At 46.1% G+C, this 21,358-nt stretch overlaps 1 protein-coding gene across 4 annotated transcripts in view; it reads right to left on the bottom strand.

The window, feature by feature from the left end:
- The window catches only part of SCUBE2 (signal peptide, CUB domain and EGF like domain containing 2), a 68,339-nt gene that overhangs the window by 38,090 nt on the left and 8,891 nt on the right, over window positions 1–21,358 (bottom strand). For 3 of the 4 annotated variants that reach the window (XM_055548689.1, XM_055548688.1, XM_055548691.1), the window contains 6 exons: window positions 16,565–16,699; window positions 10,886–11,011; window positions 7,561–7,677; window positions 6,769–6,858; window positions 2,068–2,184; window positions 1,020–1,142 (listed from right to left, as the gene is read on the bottom strand). In XM_055548689.1, the coding sequence (XP_055404664.1) occupies window positions 1,020–1,142; window positions 2,068–2,184; window positions 6,769–6,858; window positions 7,561–7,677; window positions 10,886–11,011; window positions 16,565–16,699 (708 nt within the window). The remainder of the gene's footprint in view (window positions 1–1,019; window positions 1,143–2,067; window positions 2,185–6,768; window positions 6,859–7,560; window positions 7,678–10,885; window positions 11,012–16,564; window positions 16,700–21,358) is intronic. The other variant, XM_055548690.1, reaches the window with a different exon arrangement.

Here is a 21,358-nt window from a genome sequence, read left to right as displayed (position 1 = left end):
AATCACGCAGTAGTTATCTAAAATGAACTCGCTGACTTTAAAGGGGGCTATATATGAAGAGTCTGACAAATTATGTATCAAGAAGGAAAAAACCAAGAGAGAAACTTAAGATTTTAAGACTGTAAGATTTTTTAAAAGTAATGTTGCATCTTTATTATCTGAAGTGAAATCAGATTTTTTTTTTCTGATTTTGATTTAACTGTGGGACTTCTAACCAAATAAGTTAGGCTGTTCTTATTCTCAGAAATGAAACAGGAATAATGCCAGCACATCTTTCCTGTGGGTTTCTTTTTGCATGTCAATAGGGCATAAAAGGTGCTCATCTGGAAATATAAATGATGCCCCCTCAACCCAAAACAGCTTATCGCTGTCCAAAACAATTATTAATATCAATAACAGCTACCCAGAGAAGTTCCCTTAAGATATCCCTTATGTGGGAAGAATGTGTCTGAGAAGGGATTTGACATCCTGCCCAAGGACTGCCCAGCCTCTCCTCCACTCAGTCCTCTCCCTCCCTCATCCCCTACCCTTGCCGCAACACCAAAGGCTGGTCATTCAAACAAGGCCTATAAGAAAGGGACCAATTAGTTGACCCCAACTTTTTGCTGAGAAAAGATATGTTAATTAAATCAACATCGTTTTGCACCAAATTTTGTTAGGAAATCCATAACACTCAAGGAAGTTTTAGAAAAGGGAACGTATTCTTCATCTCAACCCTAACACAACCCTGCCTGCATTCTGCGATCCATTTCTAGCAGCACGCTCTGGGCTGTAATCACACCACATAGGTTCTTTGAGGTGTTCTCTAATCATCAACAACTGAACTTCCAAAATATACCTGTGAGCTAACTTATGTTTGTATTTTACCTAACAGATGAAAAAAGTGAAGCACAGGCTGGAGGCTGGATTAACGACTCCATTTGAGAAGCCCAGCCAGCCGGTCTCGGCCCGGGTGAGGTTTCATCTTCTCCAATCCAACCAGTGGGCACTGCAGGGCACAGCTATGTTTCAGCACATACCTTGGCAAGACTTCTCATCTGTTAATAATTTAAATCCCTTTTTGCAGCTGCAGTCAAAACTGCCCACGGTGTTTCTGCAGAAATGATCACACCCTCCGTTGCGCGTCTGGCACTCGTCAATATCTGTAACAGGCAAGCATCGGCAAATCAGACAGCGGTACTTGCCTTGTTAGCCACAAATCCCTGAAGTGCTATCGTGTGTGCTTCGTTATTCTCTGAAACAGAAAGAGACCCATAAAAGCATTTAAGGATGTTTACCGATGTTTTCCATCTTACACACCTTCTCTTGCCTGGCTTAACCCGTTTTGAAAGACAAGTGCCTCATACCCTGGAGAATTCGGACTTAGGCTGCCCTTCTCTTAACCGGAATTAAGGAAACAAACGGAGGGAAAATGGGGATGCCCTATTACTCCCTCATGCCTGCACTGGTCTCTCAAGATGAGATGGCTTCCTTTCCTATACTTCCCATTCCAGTTTAACGATTTAAACTATAAGGAACTAGAATATTTGTTTTGGCAAATTACATAACGATTAAATAGCCTCAATGCTTTTAAATGATTTCTGATACTTGATTAATCTTATATTTTCTGTTTCATCTGGTAACTGTTTATCTACTTTTTTAAAATTACATTAAAGAACGACGCCTTTGTACTCTTGCCCATGAAATACTAAGTCACTGGGGTCTCTATTCATTACCATATGTTGATGGTACATTCATTAAGTTCTCTGGATAACAATCTTGGCTGTTATTTATGATAGGATGATATTATCTCCTGGAAATGAATGTTTCCGTGAACAACTGCTTTTTTCTAATAAGGCCACTGCCTGAAATGGATTGTGCCTGTAGAAGCTGACCTTCTCTACAGTTACTGTAATTAAGTCGGTTCTAATTAAGCTTCCTCAATTATAACCTTCTACTAGCCTAGGGAAGAAATGCTTCCTTTTGATCAATATGAATCATAAGCAAATCTGGAGTCGCTCAGGAGGCGTGGAGGGGGAGAACTGCCTTTACTCCCCCAGGTGAGCTGCATGGAGAGGCCCAGGCTACCTTTACAGGTCTTTCCGTCCATCTGGAGCGTGAAGCCAGCGGGACAACTGCAATGAACCCCTGTTGAAGTATCCTTGCAGGTGCGGTCACAGCCTCCATTGTTGACAGCACACGTTTCTGCCAAGGAGGTAAGAAAGAGGCAGTTAGCTTCGAAGAGAAGTGCTGACACAGCTGGGAGGAAAGGGACATCCGTGCAGTGGTAATACTTGACAAAAATTCATGAACATCAGGGAGTGTGTGGGGTACTCACAGCCATACCCCAAGTCTCTGCCACCCACAAGTGAGTTAGAGGAAGAGCAAGTGCAGCTCCTCCCCATCCCCTATCTGCATAAGTGACATCGGGACTTCCCTAGTGGTCCGGTGGCTAAGACTCTGCGCTCCCAATGCAGGGGACCCAGGTTCAATCCCTGGTTGGGGAACTAGATCCCACATGCTGCAGCTAATCATATGTGCTGCAAATAAAAGACCTCACATGCCACAACCAAGATCCAGAGCAGCCAAATAAATAAGTGACATCTCCCCAGGAAACCTGACAGGATGACAGGAGGACAGACGCCCTTGCCAACCTGCTTTCCTCTCTACTGGCAGATGTGAAAACACTAAAAGTTCCTGGCAGGTGTGAAGACACTAAAGAACCAAATGTTCTTTAGCGAAGACACTAAAGAGGCTGAGCATGACAACCTCTTCCAGCAGGCTAGATGCGAATGCGGAACAGAGCCAAGGGGGATGTTCCTTCCTTTAACCTGAACCTTCTCTGTTCACTGTGTGCTATGGGCAAAGTGAGAAAGGGGAAATATCACCCATCCCAGCCCTTCTCTTCCTGCAGACCAATGACTTCCTCGGCAACTGCCCAGTAACTCAAATTAGAAGTTTACCTTTCCTTGGAAGGAGAAAGACCCGTTATGGCTATGTGAAAACTCAGCTGCAGTTACGAAATCGTATCTAACCTTTTAGCTCTGCATTAATTCCAAGTAATACACAAACGCATTCAACATTCATTCAACTGTTAGCATTTAGCTACCAGAAACTGACTTTACACCCAAAACTACCTCTTTTTGAAGTCTTGGAGGACAAACTTAGTTCTGATTAAATATGACAGATAGAACAAGTATGTTTATCTCTGTTTCCTCTCCAAACCTCACTAAAAAGAGAGTAAATAAAATTTTAAGTGTAAATCCTTAAGGACAAATAAAATAGAAAATAATAGATGAAAGATGTCAAATCTTCTGGAAGTGGCATATCAATGGAGGAACGCTAACTAGCAGTTAAACCTTGGCAGTCTGCAGAGAGATGCCAACAATTGGTCAGCTCATGTGAGCCACAGAATCCCAGAGGGGCTGGGGAATTGGAAACACTAAAGTTGCTCGAGAGGCAGAGGTAAGGATGGAGTTAAAATATGAAGACTGATTTGAGAGTCCGTATAACAAATAAGCCCCCAGATGGCCATCTTAATTCCATAGCCCATAGTTCATCCCTATTCAGGCTAAAGCAGATTAATATAGTCTCTGAAAAAGTCAGACCAGAGAAACCCTGGACTCATGGGCGCCAGAAATAGCAGAGGAAGGAAGGGGAGATGCTGTTGGGTGAAAGTCTATACTGTGAAAAGAGCGATCTCTCACTTTCATCCTCTGTCTCCCTATTTCCTGGGATGCTGGCAGCCAAGCCTAAATAACCCCAGCAGGAGACTGAAGGATTCCTCTCCAGTTAAACTGACCTGCCCAAGTAAAAGACTTGCAGATACTGGCATTTGAAGATCTCCAGATGAAATGACTAAGCCACTGCCTAGTCCACCAAGCATTCAGTTCAGTTCAGTGGCTCAGTCGTGTCCGACTCTTTGCGACCCCATGAATTGCATAAAGCCCACCAGTTGACAGATTATCCAAGTAGCTTTTCAATATTCCACTTTTAAATATGAAAAGTCAGCCGAGGATCACCAGACATTTCAGGAAAGCCTCTAGTATGAAATAATACACCAAGTCAAACGAACACGGGAAAAGGAATCTGGGGAAAACAAAGCTAATAAAGGGGAACAACAGAGAAGTTAGAAAATCTTATCATTAATTTCCTCAGGGAGGTAAGAAAACCATCCATGAAATAAGAACAAGTTCCAACAACAAAATACCAAAGTAAAGTTCTTGAAAAATTAAAATATGAAGGCTGAAATATAAAAAGAGCCCTATAGAAAGTTTAGGGGGGGAAATGAAGGATGTCCTAGGAAGTAAATATCAAGAAGAGAAAAAAGAAGTAAATTTGAGGAGCAAACCAGGAGTTACAATAGTCAACTAATAGGAGTTTCAGAAAGACTGAGAAAAGTAAAGAAAATTATTGAAAGAAAAATAAAAGAAAATTTCTTGGAACCTCTTTCTTTGACTCTTTGAACTCGCTCAGTCGTGTCCGACTCTTTGCGACCCCGTGGCCTGTAGCCAGCCAGGCTCCTCTGTCCATGGGATTCTCCAGGCAAGAATACTGGAGTGGGTTGCCATTTCCTTCTCCAGGGGATCTTCCCAACCCAGGAATCGAACCCTGGTTTCCCACATGGCAGGCAGATGCTTTATCCTCTGAGCCACTGGGGAATTCACATTTTGGAACCTAGGGATGCGAATGTCCTTCTTGAAAAGGCCTACTGAGTGCTCAGTATAACAGGTGAGACAAATCCTTCAGTGGGGGACACTGTCGCGAAATTTCAGATCGCCAGGGACAACGTTAAGACCCTGAAAACACCCAGAGAGAAGCTCTTATAGGTTTCACACAAAGAATCAAGAATTAGACTTCTGGAAAGAACACTGAATGTTCAAAACAACAGGGCATTATTCAAAACTCTGACGAAATATTCTTCCCAACTTTGAACTCTTCTAAGCCAAATTCTTAAGAAAGGGGGAAGGTAAACTATAAAGGCATTTTCAAGTGTGCAGAGTTTTTCAAAAAATCTCTATCTACCCTTGCAAACTAACAAAACAGAAGCCATGGGATCCAGCAAAGCAGGAGCATGGGGAAGGGAATTTCCAAGTGGGTGCTCCAGGAAAGGCCAAGATGACAGATATGCAACTGGCCCAGGAGTGAGGCCCCACTGGAGCAGGGTGGAATCCTCAGAAGGGACTTTTTCGTAAAAAATGGAATTGGCAAGTTATCTGCTGTCATTGTAAAGGGTTTTAGAGGTCTGCCAGAAATTTGGGGGAAAAAAAATGGTAAGAGGTACTAAGAAAACTAGCTTCCCTCACAGCTCAGTTGGTAGAGAATCTGCCCTAATGCAGGAGACCTGGGTTCGATTCCTGGGTTGGGAAGATCCCCTGGAGAAGGAAATGGCAACCCACTCCAGTATTCTTGCCTGGAGAATCCCATGGACGAGGAACCTGGCATGCTATAGTCCATTGGGTTGCAAGAGTCGGACACAACTTAGTGACTGAATAACAACATATTAAGGGTATGAGGGAGTCTGTGTGTGTATTGGGGGAGGGGTCAAAGGGAGCTTAACAACTTAATCCTCTGTGGTAGGAAGTCAAAAACTACTATTTAAAACTGATGCATCAGGGGAATTCCCTGGCAGTCTAGTGCTTAAGACTTTGTGCTCTCATTGCCTAGGATGCAAGTTCAATCACTGGTCAGGGAACTAAGATCCCATGAACCCTGTGGTGCAGGGAAAAAAAAAACACCCGACATCAAGAAATAACTATATACACTTTCCTTTTCAGAAATATGGGGGAGGGTAAGTCAGGAAAAGAAGAAACAACCAGGAGAATTAAAAATTGTGGCCACTGGCAAATGGCAAGTTATAAGACAAGGAAATGATCTATTTCATTATAAGTACTATTAAGTACTAATTAACTCTTTAAGGTTTTCATATTATTCATACATACTGTTCTAAGGCAATTAAAAATAATAATTTTAATAGGGCAGAGCAGAAAAGAGCTCAGAAATGTCACCTGCCTGGTAACCAATGGCTGCTTAATATCTTACCTGACCGTTACATCCAGAAGCTATCCAAAGATCAGTTTCATTTAGGTCAAGCCAAGCTTTCTCCAGAATAATAACATCAAAGGAGCTGCTTGATTCTCGCCCCACAGCCAAGGCTGAGTGTCTGCTGTCTGTGGCCTCCAGCTCCAGCGGGCCTGCTGGCAGACGTCCCTGTGTCCCTCAGCCAAGTGCCGCTCTTCTCCATTCATCTCTCCTGCCATTAACATGGCTGAGTCTGAACTAGAAGACTCAGTGGACAAACACCCAGCCAAAGTGCCATGCTAAGCAGGGGCTGCCCAAAATGCCTCTCTCTTCATAGTTACTCAGGGTGGAGGGGATCTGACATGTACTGACCACCCACTAAGTCCCAGGCAGTGGACTCTGAGCACTTTGGCATATTATTGTCTTAGCTGAGCTTCCTGATAGCCCGAAGAGATCAACTGTATTACATCCATTTTAGAGGAAGGCCAGGACACAGTTTTTCCAAGTCCCAAGTCTGGCAAGTTTCAGATGCTAACCAGCTACGCTGACAGCTGAACCAATGTTCTTCCCACTGGACCAGGGGTCCTGGATGGTGACTTAGCAACAGCAGTGAGTGGAGAACCGACACACCTCAGCTGGACAGGAGCTGCTGACTCCGGTCCAACTGGTCTGGGGCACATGGCCCCAGGTTCAGTCCTGAGGCCATAAGTTGGGGACAGAAAGGGACAATGCAGCAGCTGGGCTTGGGGGTGTGTGTGAGGCGCCTACCCATGAGCAGCCGCCGTTTCACCCGTTTATCCCCATCCGTCACAGATGTGGCGTTGCTCTCCATCACCTCCAGGGCAATGTCCTCTCGCTCTGCAAGAGACGCAAAGAGCACAGTTCTCTGAATGAGTCAGATTGTTCGTCCCCAGCACAACCACTTCCTTGGAAATCCCAGACACGAGAACAATGTGAGAAATGTGACTCTTTGCTCAACAAAAACATGTTGCAATGAGGCTCTGTGTTACATGGCCACAGAGCCTTAATAGACATTAAATACGGGAAAGAGGTTTTTTTTATTATATTGTACTGACCACAGACCCTGGGGAATGCAAGCTTCAGATTCACTTCAGAACCCCTAGTTCAGGACAAAAAGAATCTTGGATCGGGGAACCTCTAAAATGGAGCTAGCAAAGGACACATCACGATGGACAGGGCAGGCATCCAGCCATAAGCATGCAACTCTGGCTTCTGCTGATGGCAAAGGCCACCCTGTCATCATGAACAGCTCTCCTGGGAGGTGACCCATCTCCAGAATATCAGCTCCGGGAGCAGCCTAGTCCAGGAAAGGAACAAGGGCTCTCCAAGTTCTCACAGGGAGAACAGGGCCCCCATTCCAGGTCTGGAGTACTGCCCCTGCCCCATGTGAAGCAGCATGGAACCCGCTTGAGGGCATGTGCACTGGCAACACCCTACCTCTGGTTCTAAACGCTATTAATAGTTAGGGTTGGGTTAGGGTTGGGTTAGTGGTGAGCAGGCTAGGGGAGACCCTAACCCAGCGTTGGGGTCACCATTCACCGAGGCAGCTCCTCCCATCCGAGTGCATCTTGTACCGAGGATGGCAGCTACACTCTGGGCCTTCAGCGGTGTCTTCGCAGGAGTGCTGGCATCCACCGTTTCCATGGTTACAGGTCACTAAGAGAATGAATCGACACATCACACACTGAGATGTCCACACCTGGGGCTGTGTTTCCTCCGGAAGAGCTCTGATTCTCATTCAGGAGGTCTTCAGGCACCTAGCATGTACGAGGGACTGTGTGTAAAAGACCCTTGACTCAGTCCATATCCCTGTCTATGTGAGCAAACAGTCACAATAAGACTTGTAGAAATGCTGAATGACAGATCTGAGCAACACTACATAGGAAGACAGAGATGTGAAGGTGAAGGGAGATTTTCACCATTTAAAGGAAATGATACCAAAGGATTCTAAACTAGTGCTCTGCTCTATCAGAAGAAGTACTGGGACATTTGGAAATGCTATCGCGTTTTATGTCTGGAACAGATGGTATTTAATTTATACGTATATGTTAGGATTTCTCTCATCAGATTACATCTGATTAGTTAGAAGGGAGGGTAATCAGAGGAAATGATGACTCTTCACGCACAGTTAATGCAACATTAACCAATAATTACAAAGACTGTGTATGAACACATTGATAACAAGCCAAGGAGGGGAAGAAAGCCAACCACAAAACTATCTATTCATCAAACTGAACAGTGGTTACCTCTGGCAAAGGAAATGGGAAGGGGGGAAGGTTATATGTTTCTTTGGACTGTTTAAATTCTTATACAGTCATTTTTAATTTTTTAATTTAAAAGAACTAAATTTGTGCTGTGAGAAAGAAAATGTTCTGTGATTATAGCTGTGTAATAATTGCATATGCATATCAACAACTAAATAGGAATATGAGAAAAGCAAAACAGCTGGATTATGTGGTGAAATTCTGGGGTTTTTTAATTATTTTAAGTTTTATAATATTATCTGAATATAATCTTATGGTATTATTTGAGCAATGATATCTTTAAAACATTTTAAATCTTTACAAATAAACTCTCAGTTAGTCTACTGGCTCCTGAAAGGCTGTAAAATGCTGAATCTCATCCACAGGTGAGTCTCCTGCAGAGACCTGGGCCTTCTTTTTGAAGATAGCTGTAGCCAGTCCCACTTTTAGGGGCTTATGAGGCTGTCAGAACCTGCTGATGGTGATGGTGGCATAAGCCTAGATTGTCAGGCTATGAGGCCGTGCTCTGCTTTGTGATGGAGGTATCAGACAGAAGTCTCACCAGCAAAACTGTCTGTCTCTATTTTTTAAAAAATATTTATTTATTTGGCTGCACCAGGTCTTAGTAGTGGCATGTGGGATCTAGTTCCCCAACCAGGAATCAAACCTGGGCCCCCTGCATTAGGAGTGTGGAGTTTCAGCCACTGGACCGCCTGTCCAGTGGCTTCCACCACTGGAAATCCCTGTCTCTCCATCTCTTAACCACGGAGGTCTACTCACTGTAAACAACCAACCCTAGCAAACTGCAGGCATCTTCTAGAAGGTCCATGACTTTGGGCATGCTGCGTGCATGCTCAGTCACTTCAGTCGTGTCCAACTCTTTTCAACCCTATGGACTGTAGCCCGCCAGGCTCCTCTGTCCAAGGGATTCTCCAGGCAAGAATACCAGAGCGGGTTGCCATGCCCTTCTCCAGGGCATCTTCCTGACCCAGGGATCGAATCCGTGACTCCTGCATCTCCTGCATTTGCAAGCAGATTCTTCACCCACCTGAGAAACCCCAAAATGTAATAGAGGTGCATGTTCACTCAGTCATGTTCAACTCTTTGAGACCCCACGGACTGCAGCCCACCAGGCTCGTCTATGGAGTTTTCCAAGCAAGAATATTGGAGTGGGTTGCCATTTCCTCCTCCAGGGAGGGAACCCACATCTCTTGTGTCTCCTGCATTAGCAGGCAGGTTCTTTACCAGCTGAACCACCACGGAAGCCCAATGACTTTGGGAAGAGTTCCTAAAAGGAAACCCTCAGTGTTTCCTCTGGCATAAATAGTGGTTTAGAAACACCTTTAATGGTGGTCGTTTCCTGTTATCCATCGGAGCTATTATTGTGTTTCTTCATCCCGAGGCAGCTGCATCTGGACTGTGTACACCATGTACTGACTCATCCATTATATAAATGTGTATTGAACACATCCAGGACAAGACCAAGAGGCAAAAGTAAGACAAAATCCCTGACTTGGAGAGGTTCATGGCTGGGGGAAAAACACATAAACATAGAATTCAACCCACAGAGCCACGTGCTATAATTGAGGAATAAACAACACTGCGGGAGGCAAAATACCAACTGGCGGCCTTGTCTGAGGCCATCGGGGACTGCCTCTGAGGTCGTGTAGCATGGTGATTAGGAGCACAAGCCTTACAGTCAGGCTAGATCTATGTGTGAATCCTACATTTGCCTCTTGCTCCCTCTGTGACCTTATAGCTTTACCTTCTCCACAATTTTCTCAACTTGGCTCATAAGGTGATGCCTGTAAGAATTAAATGGAATATGGTACCTCTTTAGATAAGCCTTTGCACATAATAAATGCCCTCCCAAAGTACCTATTATCTTTATCATTATTAGAAGTTAGGCAGGATATTAAAAATTGAGTGAGGACTTTTCTGGTGGTACAGTGGATAAGAATCCACCTGCCAATGTAGGGGACACAAGTTCGATGCCTGGTCTGGGAAGATCCCACATGGTGCTGCAACTATTGAAGGCCGTGCACCCTGGAGCCCAGTGCTCTGTAACAAGAGAAGCCTCTGCAGTGAGAAGCCCGAGCACCACAAAGAAGAGTTAGCCTCTGCTCGTCACAACTAGAGAAAGCCCACATGCAGCAACAAAGACCCAGCACAGCCAAAAATAAGTAAATAAATATTGGGTGAGAATTCACCAAGCCAGGAAGGGAGGAAGACTTGGAAAAGCCTTGAAGGCATGAAAGAATGGGAACTATCTTCCAAAAGCAAGAAGTTTGGTGTTTGGAGAAAGGAGGTCGGTGAAGCTTGTACAAGAAGCAGGAAGTGGGTATCAAAGAGTTGCCAAATGAGGAAATTTTATTTTACTCCATGGAAAGAGGGAGACCTGTCCCCCAGCATTCACATTCCTCACTCCTGAGTGTGAGCTCCTTCTGACTGGTCCCTTTAGAAACATCATTTTCCTTCCCTACAGGAGACTATTCTCTGTATCTCATGCCAGCTGCCTTCCCTGATGTTTCTGATGCTGGGCTGCACAAGACAACCTCTGGGGTAGGATGGCTCATGGTTCCCAGGGTGCAGGGAGGGGTGGGGTACCAGTCTGTACTTACAGATGCAGTCTCTCTGGTTCTTGGCCAGCTCAAAGCCTGGCCTGCACTCGCAGGCAACACTGCCCTTCGGGGCCTCCTTGCAGATGTGACTACAGCCGTGATTCTTATTCATGCAGCTCAGACCCTCTGCAAAACAGCGGCATGCAGCCGATGACCAGGTTGCACCAGAATCCAGAGCCCTGGAGTGTCTGGAGGGGCTGGCAGGCGGGCCACAAACCTGCCTGCCTCGGTGTCCATCAGCCCCACATTTTACAAGAATATGTCATTCATATCAAGCCAGTTAACAGAGATATGAAAATTTTCTTATGTCACCCAAAACATAGGATGTTTCAATTCTCCAAAAGAGATAGGAGCCTACTCAATACACTTAGAAGAAAGTACCCACCAGAAGGGAATTCCCTCGCAGTCCAGTGGTTAGGACTCCATGCTTTCACTGCAGAGGGCCTGGGTTCAATCTCTGGTCAGGGAACTAAGATCCCACGTGGTGTGATCAAAAAATTAAAAAAAAGAAGTACCACTAGGAGCTCTCTGTTGGGTATGGAATCAGAACCTGTGGACCCCAGGAAATCTTGTCTCTGCCATGCTCTTACCCATGCTGATCAAGAATGCAAACAGAAAAGGAGAATCTCTCTACAAAAATCTGCAGATAGACAGGTGAAGATTCTCAACCTTTTCACATATTCTTTTTGGGGGGCAGGGGAGCACCATGCTCTGCAGTGTGTGGGATCGTAGGTCCCTAACCGGGGATTGAACCCAAGCCCCCTGCATTTGGAGCACAGTCTTAACCAGGGAAGTCCTCCTTTTCATATATTCTCGAAGATGATTTTCAGAAAATTTCAACCCTCCTCTCTACCCCCACCAAATCCACACTCTGGAGGTGACTGTGATTACTTCTGTATTTTGGCGTCACCCCGTGGACACCTGCCCAGGGACCTCTCTTATGTGACCACCTTCAGTTAGTTCCTGGGCCCTCCCTCAGCAGGCTCAGAGGTCAACAGCAGAAAGAACAGAGAGAGAGACCTCATATATGTGGTTTCCTTGAGCTGCTGTAAAATCCTTCCCAGGTAAACTGTAATTTTCATTAGGCCTGATCTTATGGTAAATATGGTGGGAAGGGAGTTATTTTCCTCGATGGTTTAGCATGCGTCTATCTAACTGATGGGGTCGCAGCAAAGCAGACATCTGTGTGGTTTGCCAGCATCATGCCTCTTCTCAATACCAATTCTTTAGGACTCTGCCACATCCTAGCACTCTGCAGGAACTGTTATCACACCCAAGAGTATTCTCAAAACCTCTCCCTGGTTTGCACAACATTAATAGGTATGTCATATCTTTTTTTCTTATTCATACTGTTCATGGGGTTCAGTAAGAGACTTTATTTTCTTGGGCTCCAAAATCACTGCAGATGGTATCTGCAGCCATGAAATTAAAAGATGCTTGCTCCTTGGAAGAAAAGCTATGACCAACCTAGACAGCATATTAAAAAGCAGAGACATTACTTTACTGACAAAGTCCATATAGTCAAAGCTACGGTTTTTCCAGTAGTCATGTATGGATGTGAGAATTGGACCATAAAGAAAGCTGAGCACCGAAGAATTGATGCTTTTGCACTGTGGTGTTGGAGAAGACTCTTGAGAGTCCCTTGGACTGCAAGGAGATCCAACCAGTCCATCCTAAAGGAAATCAGTCCTGAATATTCATTGGAAGGATGATGCTGAAGCTGAAGCGCCAATACTTTGGCCACCTGATGCAAAGAACTGACTCATTAGAAAAGACCCTGATGCTGGGAAAGATTGAAGGCAGGAGAAGAAGGGGACAACAGAGGATGAGATGGTTGAATGGCATCACCAACTCGATGAACATCAGTTTGAGCAAGCTCTGGGAGTTGGTGATGGAGAGGGAAGCCTGGCATGCTGCAGTCCATTGGGTTGCAAAGAGTCAGACACGACTGAGCAACTGAACTGAACTAAATAGGTATGTATTCATGTGATGGTTTTTTGCATTTGTGCAATGTAACTCTAAAACATTTTTAAGAGTAGGGATTTTGTTCTCATTGATTCTCCACTGACAAGACATTTTCTAATACTGGAAGTGGCACTCTTTTAACATGAGTACAAAAAGCTTTCATTCGACTTCTCCAGGATCCAATACTGCTCTGTATTGTGCCCCTAAAACCTTAGCCAATTGGTTCTAATTAAGTCAAAAGTCATTTCTCTCCAAATCTCACCATGGGACCCATGGGTCTATGCTTAACTGGAATGATTGTTTTAATACAAACAGATGTCATTTCTATTCCAAAAGAGAGGGCAACAGCTAATACATCTCACATTCTCTTAAAACCTTCTTGTTTTTTATCTGACAGTTATGAGCTGTTTGAGCTCCAGCACTCAATCTGCTGGAGGTGGTTGGGATCCATTCATCCGTGCAAAGGGCTGCTGTCAATTAACACAGAAAGAAGCTTGCACTGGGTCAGAGGGGAGCTCTCTCTTGGCTTGGGCCGGTGATTTCTGAAGACATTATTTTCTCCCAGTACTAAGATGGCACAGGAGGTGGGAGATGCCTCCAGGAAGCGTCCTGTCCTCCAAAGAAGGCCCACCCAGCATTACAGTTGTTCTTGGATCAGCAGGGCATTTACACTAACAGGCTCCAGGAGCATCTAGTGGTAAATGTAACAGTGCCCAAGAAAAGGCAGCAGTAGAAACATCATTTTCCTTCCCTATGGGAGACAAACTCAACATCTCATGCCGGCTGCTTCCTGATGTTTCTGATGCTGGGCCGCACAAGATGGTTCCCAGGGTCGGGAGTGAGGGGAAGCACCCCAAAGCACATTCCCTTACAAATCAGCTGCTTCTTCCTCTTTTTCTTTTTCATTTCATTTACAAGTCTGTTAAGATGTTTGCAAAGTGACCTTTACTGCCTCTCAGAGCAATTCATTTGCACAAGAAACATTTTGTAAGAGCTGACTGTGCACCAGATGCCATGGGGATGCACAAAGAAGCTGCCCCTGATGTCACAGCACACCAAGCAAGACCTAAAGTTACCAGAAGACACTGAAGGTTTAAATGGCTCTGGAAATGCTAAGGGCTTTTTAAGAGGGGCGCCCGAAGCTTTTCAGAGTACCCTGACTCAAAACAAGGCCACTGCTAGGGTAGGCAGATGGACTGGTCCAAACTGGAGCACCCAGCTAGGGTCCTGGCTAACCCAGAAACCACCTGGACAGTTATGTTTAGGATTGTTAGTTCACCAGGAAGGAAACAGCTCAGAAACCTGAGAAATATCCCATTCTGGGGGACCCCTGGCCCAGGGTCTCACTGAAGTATATTATTGGGAACTGAATAAAAATAAGCTTTGCAAATAGGGCATGAAAAGGAAGAAACAGACCCTGCTAACAGCACGGCCCGTTACTCACTAACCTGCCACCTTGCCCACTACTCTAAAAAGGCAGCAGTGCAAACATCTAGAAATATTCTCAGAGCAGACAAAACAAAAGAGGAATGCTCATTTTGAGAGCCTGAGCACCCATGAATAGGGACAAAGGCAGGCTGGGGCCATGTGTCTCTCTCCAGCCTACCCCCATTACATGGGTGAAAACACACGGTCTCTTTACCAGAACTTTGGGGTCTCTAAGGATGAAAAAAAACACACAAATAGCTTGAGTTTCTCTCAGAGTTAACTAGTATGATCCCTTATATTAAAGAACATTTAGCATATAATTATTAATAACAACATTGGTGACTCTAGAAAATACTAGCTTGCAGTGTTTACCTTCTTTCAACCATTTTTAAAGGATCAGCTGTGGGTTTTAAAGCCTACTTTAATATAGATTTCAGGAGTTTAATGTGCACTTCAAGGAGGGCATCCTAGAGGAATACTGTTTACAGCTGGCTCTATTTGGAGAGTTAAAACCCTACAATGGAAGTGGGCAGCTGCAAACTGCTCTAATCTGTGGGCTCACGCCACCATGAATTCACCCAGCAGCCAGGTTGAAACACAACAGAAAACCACAGAGTGCTTCCAGACCACAACTCCAATACTTGGACTTGGATTTTAGCCCCAAACAAATATCCTCATTTTAAATACTCTTTAGGGGTTCTAAGAATGTCTGAATTGTAAAAAATTTAGAAAACACAGACTGTGGAAAGGAACTGCTCTTATGGTCTTGCAGTCTGAGGAGCTTGTGTCTGTAGTCAGTCTGGGGACTTGGGGACAGGAGAAAGGGGCTGAATCTCTGCTCTGGAGGAGCGAGGGTAAGAGAAGGTCTTAATCACCGCCAGTGGCTTCACGAGAGGTGGGACCCATACTGGGGGTGTTCAGGCACAGCTCTGCCTACAGGACCACTAGCTCTACCTCCTGCCACCTGAAGAGGAAGCCAGAGGGACTTTCCAGGAAGCAGCTTTGAGCAACCAAAGGGGAGGTGCCCTGAGATCAGGATCATCCTCGTGCTGCTGGCATCTTAATTCAGCTTTGGACAAGAGGTACAGCTCATGGAAGAGTCCAGAGAACCCCACAGGGAAAACAAAAATCAAACCTGCTACTCAGTCAAGGGCCACACCTAAATGAGACAAGAGATCACCTGATTAGAGCCAGGGGCTATGAGTAACCAGCTCACACTCTGACAGTAAGCAAGCTGGGGGATAAGAGCATCTGACTCCTCTTCTTAGTACCCAAACAGGCCTGCTGGTGAGGGCTAAGAAGCCATCATTCTTGGAAAATGAGGCAAAAATCATCTTCCACAAAGAAACCCTTGAAAAATTACTAAAACCACCACAATTAAAATAATAAATCTATAAATCTTGTGATTAAATAGTAGAAAAACTGAAAATCACCTCATTTTAACTTATGAGGATGAACAAGCAGCACAAAGGAGTTAATAGTCTAGTATTTGGAGCACTTCCCTTAAAAACAGGCACGGGCAACCATGGGAGACATACCACCATCAAAGTGTGGTTCTGTGGCTTAAGAAAGAGCAGGGAAGGATTAAAACCACATCACTGAGTTAAAAATGGTTGGTTGGCCACAAGAAGTTAATGCCTGTCCCTCTTCACAATCCACTGAACTAACAGAAAAAGAAAATAGGTATAAACACAAAGCAGAGAGAACGAAAGCCATCAGAGGAGAGGAGTTTTCTGCAAATTTATGGAGAAATGGTGAATGGCAATATGGGTGAAGGAAACCCTAAAATAGAGACCCCCCCAGTCTGGGGAAGGGGTCCACCTACCCCCTGGAATCCCAGAGGTCAGAGTTCAAAAATACAAAATACAGGGAAGGCCCGCTCTTGCTGAAAACAGGGCCGTTTACTGAGTGTCCACGGGAAGGCTCCAGCCCCTCCCTCCCTCCCCAGGAAGAGCGGGCTCGCACTTTGAAAAAGCAGGCTGTGCTTTGCAGCACCTTTTCTAAAAACTTGGCAGATCATCATTTCTTCTGAGACATCGTCATGTTTGAAATGTGTCTATTTAGAGATTAGAATCAGCAACTGTGAGAGTCTGAAGAGACCTCAGAACTCACCCAGACCAACTCCATCATTTTGCCAGGTGAGGAAGGTGAAGCTGAAATACCCTGCCCGTCAGGCCTCCAGACTTTATACATGGCATGCTTTCCCTCTAGAGTCACTGGGCGTAGGGGGACTCTCAGGTGTGACCCTGCCCCTCTCCCCGCCTCCCCCCAGCCGAGCAGAGATACCTTCTGAGCGGTGAATGCACGTGTGCTGATTGTCACTCAGGAAAAAGCCGTCCTTGCAGCGGCACTCGTAGCTCCCCATGACGTTGAGGCAGGTGTGCTGGCAGCCACCGTTGTTCTCCAGGCACTCATCCACGTCTGCAGGGGGAGAAGGCTGAGCCTCTGCGTGTGGGGCTGCTTCACACACACCCGCCCCAGCACCTCCCATCCCCCACCCTACTCCCCACCCCACTGCACAGCAGCTCAGGGGCTCCTGCTAAGCACAGACGAGGTCCCTCTTCGGTCTTTGTGTCACAGAAGCTCTCAGAATTGAAGCCAGTGGGACTGCAGGTAATTAACTCCAGCCCTCACAGGTCCGTGGCTCCCTTAAACAGGCCGTCCCCCTGGACACAAGGTAATCAGTCCAGTAAGTATTTACCTTCTCTCTCCAAAGCTCAGCACTAGAGGAGACAGTAAAACACAGATGCTGCTGCTGCTGCTAAGTCGCTTCAGTCGTGTCTGACCCTGTGCGACCCCATAGATGGCAGCCCACCAGGCTCCCCTGCCCCTGGGATTCTCCAGGCAAGAACACTGGAGTGGGTTGCCATTTCCTTCTCCAATGCATGAAAGTGAAAGTGAAGTCGCTCAGTCGTGTCCGACTCTTCGCGACCCCATGGACTGCAGCCTACCAGGCTCCTCCATCCATGGGATTCTCCAGGCAAGAGTACTGGAGTGGGGTGCCATCGCCTTCTCCGAAAACACAGATAAGTAAGATGCAGTTCCCTGGCTCTAGGAGCATCCCCTTCAGCAAAGGGGAAGAGACACTGAAGGAGTAATGGTGAGGTAAGGTAAATGGTGCAGAGGACGGAGGTCACATCTGGCTGTGGGCTTCAGGATGGTTCTTTGGAAAAGCTGATGAAGGTGTGAGCCTTGCAGTCTTTCTTCAATGCTAAATCAGGAGTGGGGACTGGAGGCAGAAGAAAGGGTGTGAGTGTAGCAGGAAGGCTGGGGGACATGGAGTATGTCCAGATAACTGTGGGTCATTCAATTTGACTGAAGCATGGTACAGGTAGAGAAGTTACAGGAGATAGAGCTGGGAAAACAAATTGGGGTCACACTGCACAGGACCTTAAATACCAGGCGAAGAAGTTCCCACTTCATCAGAGAGGCAATTGGAAATCACCAGAGCTGGGATGACATGGTCAGCCCCTCATGTTGGGAAGGATAAGACAGCACTCAGGGAAGGGAAGAATTGAAACCTGGGAGTCCAGCTTCAAACATGTGCCTGATATAGCCCTGGTTGGTGCCAGTTAGGGACCTGACCTGGGGCCTGGCAGTGAGGATGCCTGCTGCTGTTCAGTTGCTCAGTCATGTCTGACTCTTTGCAACCCCGTGGACTGCAGCACATCAGGCTTCCCTGTCCTTCACTATCTCCTGGAGTTTGCTCAAACTCATGCCCATTGAGTTTGGTGACCTAAAGGAAATCAACCCTGAATATTCATTGGAAGGACTGATGCTGAAGCTCCAATACTTTAGCTGCCTGATGTGAAGAGCCAACTCACAGGAAAAGACCCTGATGCTGGGAAAGATTGAGGGCAGGAGAATAAGGGGACCACAGAGGGGGTGCCTAGGATGGAAGAAATAAAAGAGAACTGCGGACAAGGTGTCATGTGGACATAGGGTGAGGTGGCTGAGAAACATGGGGAAGAACTGGGGGTGGAGACTGGTTGGTCCCAGCAGGGCAGGGAGGTGATACATGTGAGACGCTGACATCCAGGGCTTGATCCAGTAGGCTGTGGGAACCCTGAGCCCGGTGTGAAGACAGCTCTGAAAACCACTTACTCGTGGTGTCCTGATAAAATGCTGGAGGCAGCTGAGCAAGTCAAACACAGGAGTGTAGGAATGGAGAGGAGAGGAGAGAGAGGAGAGGAAGAATTTAGAGAACACTGAGGGTAGCAGGATGAGAGAGCAGGAGCCCCAATAAAGAAGCCATCAGCAGGGAGGGAGGGAGCCTTGCCCCAGTGCTGTGCCCCCACGGCAAGGTTAGAGGACCTTTCTTCCACTGAGTCACACACACTCCTGTACACGGCTCCATCAATACACTTACCGCTATGCATTCTCAAAATCTTTTTTTTTTAAATTTGTGCCTTTTGACTCCTCAAAATTGTTTATTTATCCATATCCACTAGATTGCAAACTCCTTGAAGACAGATTTTTAAAAATATATATATTTAGCAAAGCCCTGTAACCTGCAGGCACATATTAACTCTTCAATGCATGAACAAACAAGAAGAAGAGCATAGCATCATCAAAGCTAAAGAAGAGGAAACTTCCAGAAAAATCTCAGATCTGATAGAGGCTCGAGGAGAAGGCTAATGTAAAAAGCAATTTATTTTCTCCAGCCCTGATTTCCCATGTGCCTATCACTAGCTCCTGGGGGCATCTGTAACAAGAACATTCCCATTTAAATACCTGTTATCTGGTTTCAAGCTTCAGATCTTACAGTCATCCATCCTCCCACACTACCCAGCAGATGCCTTTCTAAACTGATGGGACTCCAGCCATCCCCTGAAGCCTAACAAACTCGCCCTTCTCTGTGCCAAAGGGTGAAGGGAGCACATTCCAGAGGGTGAGAGACGCTGGGACACACCTGGCCCGGCTGTTCCTGCAGAGAGGACTGGGGTGAGCAGGAGCGATCTGCCTTTCTGGGCACCAACACCTGGCCTGGCTCTGAGTTGCCTCACCCTACCCCGTGCTTCACCCACTATTCCTTTTCTCCAAAGCAATCAGAAATGTATCAAGTTTGGTGATGCACTCGGATTAAAGTGAAAGTTGCTCAGTCATGTCCAACTCTATGCAACCCCATGGACTATACAGTCCATGGAATTCTCCAGGCCAGAATACTGGAGTAGGTAGCCTTTCCCTTCTCCAGGGGATCTTCCCAACCCAGGAATCAAACCCATGTCTCCCGCATTGCAGGTGGATCCTTCACCAGCTGAGCCACAAGGGAAGTCCAAGAACACTGGAGTAGGTAGCCTTTCCCTTCTCCAGGGGATCTTCCCAACCCAGGAATCAAACCCAGGTCTCCCGCATTGCAGGTGGATTCTTTACCAATTGAGCTATCAGGGAATGAATTAATACAAAAGTTCACATGCACACTAAGCTGGTGAGTTTCTTCAGAGCATAAAACAGTGTTTCACAACCTGGCCGCAGGTTAGAACGCTGATATCCGGACCACACTGGTCTAACTAGCCTTGGATGAGACCTGGTGTCATTTTAAACTTCTCAAGTGTTGCTAATAGGCTACAAGACTTAGTAGCTATTCCATAAACAGAAATGGAATTCAGGTGGGGTGAGCTGTCTGGAAGAGCTACATTTTGTTTTTCAGGCTCACAGGCACCCAAGATTCTGGAGCAATCTGGGTAGAGAGCCAGAACTCAGTGGTGTTTGTCCTCTGCATATCCTGGCTCATATATCGGCAGCTGGTGTAGGGTCAGGGGCCAAGGAGAGGTAGGGGCCATCCAAGAGAACACAGGAAACTGCCACTCCTAAATTTTGATACTGAGCTCCTTCCCTGTCACAAAATGCTTCTGCTCTTTTGAGTCCAAACGGCAGAGAGGTTTCTCCGTGTGCTGGCCCTGATCTTCACATATCACTGTATTTTCTCTGGCCTTCCTTTTCATATAATCCTGAGTCCCTTCAGAGGTACTCAGTGGATGCTCAGGGCCTTTCTGCAAGGCAGACTCTTGCTACCAAACCCAGAAAGAGAGCCCAGAGAGGGGGAAATGGAAATAGTCTGCTGAAATATCTGAGTTAGCAGCCAGGCAAGGAAGAACTTGGGGCCTCGGGATTTCTGAGCAGGCCTTTACTTCAAATGACCCCACCCAAGGTACTTAGTCCTTAACTCTTGGAAGGTTCTGCGTGTTGTTCTTCAGAAGTTTACACTTTCCCCAGGCTGTGAGTTTGAGCACAACTGTGATCAATGGGTCTTCCATCAACTACAGATCCTCAACATGCCATTGGCTAATCAAAGGGAAATAAGTGATTTCCCCCAGAAAATGTTTGTTTTTTTTTTAAAACAACATACTGTAAATTACACACTAAACATAATTTCTTTATTTCTTTTTTAAATTTTTAATTAATCTCAATGTATTGCTTCTCTCAGGATTGTGTCTGTAATGTGTCTTTTTGTGGTGCTGGTGACCTAGAAAGTTGCAGAGGGGTTAGTGACTCCCAGCCCTCAATCTCTTCTCCCTGAGAGCTGCAGGCTTGGAAGGCCAAGTGGTCTAACCAGTGCTGGACCTCTCATACCACACACAGACACAAAGGGACAGAATCAACACCAGGATGGGGCTCCAGGTGACATGACAAAGGTCATACCAGGCCTAAGTCCCAAATACTCTCCTTCCCCCAACACTCAAAACACAAGTTTGGCCTATACTCACTCAGTGACTTTTATGGCTTCCCCAGTGGCTCGGTCGGTAAAGAATCTGCCTGCAATACAGTAGACTGCCTGGAATGCTGGAGACAGACGCAGGTTTGATCCCTGGGTTGGGAAGATCCCCTAGAGAAGGGAATGGAAACCCACTCCAGCATTCTCGCCTGGGAAATCCCATAGACAGAGGAGCCTGTCAGGCTATAGTCCACAGGATCATGGGATCGCAAGAGTTGGACTTGGTGACTAAATCGCCACCACCGCCATGCTCATCTCAAAGCATTTGATCAAGTGGCCATTTCCACTGCACAGCAAGGGAGCATCTGAATTAGCTGTTTCCGCAGAGGTGGGGCCTGGCTCAAACTTCTCTTGGTTAGCCAAAT

The sequence above is a fragment of the Bubalus kerabau genome, chromosome 15, assembly GCF_029407905.1.
Source record: "Bubalus kerabau isolate K-KA32 ecotype Philippines breed swamp buffalo chromosome 15, PCC_UOA_SB_1v2, whole genome shotgun sequence".
NCBI lineage: Eukaryota > Metazoa > Chordata > Mammalia > Artiodactyla > Bovidae > Bubalus > Bubalus kerabau.
The sequence above is the reverse complement of the archived record's forward strand: the minus strand, read 5'-3'. Positions and strand labels throughout refer to the sequence as shown.